The sequence below is a fragment of the Cyprinus carpio genome, chromosome B10, assembly GCF_018340385.1.
Source record: "Cyprinus carpio isolate SPL01 chromosome B10, ASM1834038v1, whole genome shotgun sequence".
NCBI lineage: Eukaryota > Metazoa > Chordata > Actinopteri > Cypriniformes > Cyprinidae > Cyprinus > Cyprinus carpio.
The window spans coordinates 21135962-21143318 of NC_056606.1; the positions used below are offsets into that span (position 1 = coordinate 21135962).

General features: G+C 40.6%; 1 protein-coding gene across 2 annotated transcripts in view; it reads right to left on the reverse strand.

Annotated features, from left to right (window-relative positions):
• LOC109088243 (zinc finger SWIM domain-containing protein 6) overlaps window positions 1–7078 on the reverse strand; it is a 74584-nt gene extending 67506 nt beyond the window's left edge. The window contains exon 1 of one of the 2 annotated variants that reach the window (XM_042733240.1): window positions 6553–7078. In XM_042733240.1, the coding sequence (XP_042589174.1) occupies window positions 6553–6979 (427 nt within the window). In that variant the 5' untranslated portion in view covers window positions 6980–7078. The remainder of the gene's footprint in view (window positions 1–6552) is intronic. The other variant, XM_042733239.1, reaches the window with a different exon arrangement.
• Between the last annotated feature and the right edge of the window lie 279 nt (window positions 7079–7357).

Below are 7357 nucleotides of genomic sequence, written 5' to 3' on the forward strand. Positions count from 1 at the left end.
TACATAAACATAACAAAATTGAAAAATGTTCAACCCAATCCATTAATGGCAACATATTGAACTAAATTCTAAAAAAAATAATTGATAAATGAAAAAAGTATTCATTGTTTATCACATATCTTAAACTGAAGAATGAAGACGGTGACCATTTTTATTTATTACAATTTTTCTATTTACAATTTTCAATTTATCATTACATGCTGTTTGAATTAATATTAAGATACTACAAACATGAATGAACGCAAAATAAACATTAAAAATTAAAACAATTACATTATTTTACATTTTGAATTTCATTTTAAATTATTTATTAATAGTTCTTCATTGTTGCCTGCATATGCATTTTAAACAAAACAACAAAGGCAAAGGCATGCAGCAGGGGCCTGTTTGTTCAGCCCGTAAATAGTAAGGATGAATGCATGCTAAACTTTACACTATGACACTGAAAAACTATTGATTGCAAAAACAGAACTCCAATAGCATTAAAAATACAGAGAAAAAATGCAAACATTTGCAATGTTGCAATGCAAATCTTTTAATTTCCGAAACCCATTTCAAAACCATCAGTCGGAACCATGTTTGGCTGTTGGTGAGATCTAAGATAGCCATGTTATTCATTTAAAGAGGGCCCAGGCAGGGCCTTGTGACCAAACTCCACCCGTCCAGGGCACTGGATGCTGCTCAAGTATGTGGATGCTGGGAAGCGGAGCACATTCCAGTCAGTCATTGTCTGAGACACATATGCAAGTGGCTACTGAGTAACATCTTACTTCACACTACAAAATAACACAGGGAGGTACAGGAAGGGGTGGCTATTAAATAATGATATAAGGGCAGCCTGTCGTTGCTCTGTGATCCTGCGGAGAGGTCAAACTCCTTGATCCTCTCCAGATACTTGACCGTGATGCCGCTCTCAAACTGAAGTGCGTGCAGATATTACCATACCGAGAAACACTACAATCCTCCAGAACAAGGTCAAACGCTACAGAAAATGACTGCCGACTGCTTACTGGATGCACTTCATTTATCTCCCAAAGAAGTTTGAGACGCACAAGTTTCAGTGTTTTACTATGGCCGCAAAACCCTCTTTACCAGGGTAAAATAACTACAACCTCAAGTAGCAGTAAAAGCAACGTGATCAAAGATTCCAAAATACAATAAATAGTAAAATCTGCACATATTAATCATTAAAATGAACACATAGTATGTGCAGTCACAGGTCTACATTTATTCAGAATTTCAAAACAATCTGAATGCAATTTCACAACAAAAATTCAAATCAGAAGTTCGCCGATATTGACCATAAATGTTTTCATTGTGAATTTTAATTTGAATATCTTGATGCCTATTAAATAAAATAAAGAATTTTCAGAATTTCTTTTTTTTTTAATCGTAGAAATCCAATTAGAAGCTCACTGACTATTAAAATTAACAAAACGCTACAAATTTATAATTATTAATTTCTTTATTTACTCATTTCAACATATAATTTATTCATTTCTGATTCTCGTAATAACAAATCATGGAAGTTAATTGAGCACTGAAAATTCATAAAACACCCCTGATCCTTATAATAAAAAGAATCGCAGAAATCAAGTCACAAGGTCATTGATATTCTTCATAATTATGTTTTCGTTTTGAATTATGATTTTAACATTTTGAAATCAAATAAAGTTCTACGAACTCATAAAACACCTCAAATCAGAAGCTCACTGATATTGTTTTTACTGTGCATTCGAACTTTTTCAAGCTTGCCAGAAAAATTTCACCAGATTACGAGGCGGAACTATATCTCCCATCATTCTCTGTGACAGCATGAGAACACTAAAACACAAAGCATCGATTAGCCTACACGCCTAATGCATCTTTTTTGTACTATAAAAGCTTCCTATCTTCATTGGGAAGTGAAAGGACAGAAAGAAATATGAAGATACCGAGCAAGTCCACTTTATTCTGACCAACATCACTTAAATGCATATCACATCATTGCGCATTACAACTCACAAGAACAAACTACTCCAGAGAATGGAAGAGCACAGGAGCTCGTTCGATGCCAGAATCCTCCATCTTTGCTTTGTCGAACACAAAGAACCAAGTCTGTCATGCATGTAAACATTTGAGTTCAACCTAGCATCCAAACTATGAAGACTAGCTTTCATCGGACAACTGCAGGTTTCTAGTTTTGCTCAAACCGAGTGCTGTGGGTCACAGCATTAGTTTGGAATGACTAAACTTCACAATGAAGTCAAAATGCAGTTCGTTATGATGTGATATTTCGCAACGTAGCTCTCCAAATCTCCAGAACAGACTGAATTCCACAAGAATGAATCGCTGGGTTTTTTATAGGACTGGTAATAAAGCTCTGGTAGACTTTTAACTGAAGCATGTGACGTGTGAAGAAACTACAGTCTAATATTATAACAGACCCTGCAGCAGAGAGCAGAGCTTACGCCCTCCACCACAAACTACATCAAAAAGCATTGTGGGTGGAGTGCTAACTTTCAATACATGGTGCAAATCTGTAGGCTTACTGTCAATCTGACTATTCAAAGCTGCTGCGGAAAATGTAGCATTTACGGCAAGACCATATGATCTGATTTAATGCTGAGCTAAGATAATAAAAAATAAAAAAACTCTGAAAAATTATGTGAATTTGTATGGGTTTGTTAGGTTATTTTTGATTAATTGTTATTTTTTATTATCATATGATGTGAAATAGTACTTTTTATTTATAATATAGCCTACTTTTCAAATTGTTGTATGCATTTCAAATAGTTAAGCATCTTAGAAATAAACTGAATTTGCATTTTTAATCATTTTCTTTAATCTTTTTTGTCAGTCTTATTACAGAAAGAGATGTTAAAAATTATAACTGATATTACTTCAGGTTCAGCTGAATATCAAGTCAACCACATTGCATTGTAAGATACAGTAGGGAATTTTATGCATGTTAGCTTTTCTATGAAATACTGCTTTCTATTTTTTTTTTAAATAGTATGTGAAACAGAATGCATTATTTAATGAACTTTTCGCATTGTATTATGCACTACAAATAGTAAATCTTCTAAGAAATAAACTGTTATTTTGCATTTTAAATCCAATTTTGAGTAAACATTGACTTGATTTTTGCAGTCATATTAAATAAGTAAAGAAAGAGACGTTAAAAAAAATCACGACTGTTATTACTTCAGGTTCAGTGGAATATCAAGTCGACCACATTGCATTTTGACTATTGTATGTGTGCAAAAAATTCACAAGTTAGCTATATTATAGCATGCCAAGTCCATTACCCATCAATCAATTTACATTTCAACACTCAATTTCTCCTAAACTGTAAAAAATAATAATAATAATAAAAATAATAATTTTAGATGTTGTAAATAGTATGCTTTACAAGAAAAAAATATTTGTCTTTAAATTTTATGTTTAATTCTGTTTCTTTGTAATTATTTGTGAAATTTACTAGCAGTTTCTGAGTGAAAATGAGAAGAATACAGGGGGAAATCTTGGTCTCTTCCTCCAGAACATCTAAAAAGTGCGTTAGGAAGGTAGAAAAAGCATCAGCAGTTTCACAGACACGTCACACATCTTATAAAGCATCATAAAGCAATAACACAGGCACACTGACCTCAAATCTACCAAACCAGAAGCTCTGATGCCTTTATACACTCAGCAACGCTCTCTTCCGCATGGCATTTCTGACAGGCCCCAAAAGCAACAGCCTCATGCAAGATTTAAGTTGTACATCTTAAATTTTGCACTTCTGTGTACGAATAGCAGAAATGTTAACGCCGGCATAAGGCTTTTCTTTCCACTGGCTCAGTGAGCTGGAACACACATTACAGCATGTGCAGCGCTCTATTTTTCATTCTTTACACACTTAAAAACACACACCCTTTCTGGGTTAATGAGGCTGATGGAAATGTGCGTCTCCTCTGACGCGAGATCAATAAACAAATCAGTTTATTCTGTCCCGTTATATCATTATGCCGCTATGACACCGTCTTCTTCATCTGATCAATACACCTCTGGGACTCGCATATGGTTCTGCCATTAACATCTACAATGTTAAAATTTCAAAAAACCTGAAGTATTTCCGAGAACACGCCGCAAAATGTCCTGACTTGAGCTATAATAATGGAAAATGACATCACAGGGTCGCTTTGAGATTTAACTGTCAAGTTATTACGCCAACTGAAAGTACTGACATATACAATGTAGACCTGTGATCTTTTCAGCGGCGCTCCTCGGTATTGTTATTACACATCAAACAGCACACCAGCGACACGCATCACATGGTATTTGCGGTTAATTCCGATTGATCTTTAACAGCTGAGCATATTGGCAAACATATCGCAAGCAAAAGGCAGATTATAAGCTAATAGGATCACCGAATGGCAGCCTAATAAAGTCATAACAGATGGAAACGCAACACAAGGCTGGAAAGAAGGGGCTTGAACTTGAACTCTGTGACCTTTCGGGCTCGGGGTGATCAATATGACGCAAGTCGCAGCAACAGACGCATAAGCACTGGTAATAAATACATAACTTCTACTGGGTTTGCAATTGCAACCCAGAGCTTTATCGCCTGCGTTTCCACAGCAATAGTCCCGCAGTGTGCTTCAGCCAAATTGTTCATGAAAACACACACACACTTTCCACCCAGATCAGTGCTGCATGTACCATCTACACATCCTGTAATGCGATAAACATTCCCTGCATGCGCTAAAAGAGGAGGGCTGCTCAGTTGCCCTTGGTATGTAAATATAGAGTATCGTGGCCAACTGCCAGCCGAGGGACGCCACGGCCATATTTATGAGAAATATATGGCTTTATTACATCCCCTCCCCCTGCGTATGACAGAAAGGAAAACAAATTCCTGTCCTGAATTCAGTCTCAGCTCGTTCGTCACGGTGAGTTCTACCTATCGGGGCTAATCCGGGTCGGCTGGAAGCAACCCCCCCGGCCCTGCCTGCGTCGCAAGATTGCATCTTTTATTTATCGCCGCTTGGCTTTATTTTTGCAGAGAATTCCATACTGGGATGCAATCAGCCAAGAAACCCTCCCCGTGCGCGCAGGCTTGTCATTTCCCATCGCTGGAGCTCGGAATGAGGTGCACACAAAGGGGAAAAAGCAGAATCAAAAGCAGAGAGCTCCACGTAGCCTGTTGGAAAAAGGGCAAGAGCCCTTGATCTTCCAAGACAGCCAGTCCGCCCGAGAGGCTCCGGGCAGGGAAGACACACATGGGCCAGTGTGTGCGTTTTCCTAAGAGCACAAACCCATTTTGGCTGAAGGGTGAGGGCACAGAGCCCAGCTGAGGCACCTCTTCACTTGAGGGGCTACGGACGTGGAGGAGGGGGGGAATGGTCATGCAGAAAATTATGTCTGCTGATTGCATTACAATTCGAATTAAGCAAAGGCACTAATGTGATTAAAATCTTGAATTGTTTCCAAAGGGTGGAGAGCCGCTGAATCAATTGCGGGGACTTTAAAAACAAAGGTGGATAAAGTTGTGAAACGACAAAGCGAGTGAATCACTACATGCCAGAGCTGAATATCACGTTCGCAGCTACTTTAACAATTTTGAGGCGCACGCTGACGTCACCAGGGTCAGCCGGAACGTATGCATATTATTAGGGGACATTTAAAAAGAAATCGAGGCGCTGCGTCTTTAAATCGCCATTCCTCCCACCCCTTTCCCAAATCTTTTCCATTTAACAAGCAGTGAATGAAAATAAAAAGCCGCTTTTGTTTCCCTTCCTTTTGAAGGATGACGGAAAGCTGAAAAGACACAAACGAACATGAAAATGGGAACAAAGTGCCAATTTCAATAGGGATGCCTGACGGCTATTTGATATGCGCACCCACTAAATACAAAACAGCGGTGTTTCGCTACTAAAAACAAGAGCCAAGGTCTTGTTTGCAATAACAACAAATATTCGCGTCTATTCCAGCTATTTTAGTTGACATGACAGTTCTACATCCAGCAGTTGGTCGACTTACTACGCCAATAACCCCCTCCTCGCTTTCACTTCAGAAAAAAATAAACAGACCAGACAAGCTTCGGAAGAGGTGACATTTCAATCGCTTTACGAAAAAACACACGATTAATATGTCGCTACACCGACTAAAGTCGAACTACAAAACATGTCCGAGGTGAAAGAATAAGGAAAAAGTCAAGAAAGTGTGCTTTAAACGCTGAATGGATCGAGCTACAGACGTCGAGCTCCACTTCCGCGCTGTTTATCTCGCGCAGATACAAAAGCGCTACAATGTATTCAGAACGTTTCCCAGAACGCTCGGAATGTATCGATAAACCTGAGCGCTCGGTGTCTAAAAGTGCGAAACGACATCACCGGCACCCTGTCGAGAGATTTAAACCCGTTGTATTCCTCCCTTTGTTCGCCGTAATTTCAATAGTGCCTTTCATTCGACTCGTGTTCCTCATTTAAACGACGTTCGAACGTTTTCTCTCGACTGTGTCTGCGCGAAGGTGCCTGGAATCGCTAGATTTACACGTTTTCCAAGCCGCGGGTTCACGTCCACACTCACCGACTTGCAATACGTTGTCCACACAGCCGCTCTCCAGCAATGCGATCCCGCGTCGGAACGGTAACCGCGTCTCGTCTACGTTCTCCCCGCTAGTCGCACTCTCCTCTCCGCCAGTGTTGAAAGAGGAATACATGCAGATCTCCCGTTCGCTCCTCGGGAAAGACCAGTACACGATCCGCCGCTGTACGGGCTCCGGGATGCGCTCGAAACGCTCCTCCACCCGTTGGAACGGCCACTTCTCCGCTACTTTCCGCGCTGCAATGTCCAGGAGCGACTCGGGGCTCTGGGTTTTGCTGGATCCCCCTTGGCCAGAACCCGAACCGCCGCATACTGTTCCACCGGCTCGCTGCCCCTGTCTACACGTCGTACTATAACCGGGTCGGCAGCAGAGCCGTTTAGCTGGGGGCTGCTGAACGCGCTCCGCCATGATCGCACTGCTTTAACGGCAAGGGCGGAAGTCGCCGTACTATATAAACGGGATAAGGAAAGGAAAAGGCTGCGACGCGCATCGATTGTTCGCCGTGTAAGGACAGTCTGGACTTATTTGGTCAAAAGGGCGGGGCTTCGGAGCCTTTGTGTAGACAAAATAAGCAAGGGGCGTGGCCTGCGCGTCTGCAGCCGTGCTAAAAAAGGCATGGGAGGCGGAATCCTTGCTAGAGTCATAATAAGTGTCAGTTCACAACAGGAAGAGGCATGAGAGCTTGGAAACGCCGTCCACACGCGAATGAAAGAAATACAGAAATCGTAGGTATTAGAGGGCATTCAAAAAGCAGGCATGTAAATAGGAGGATGGGTGGAGTCTTGA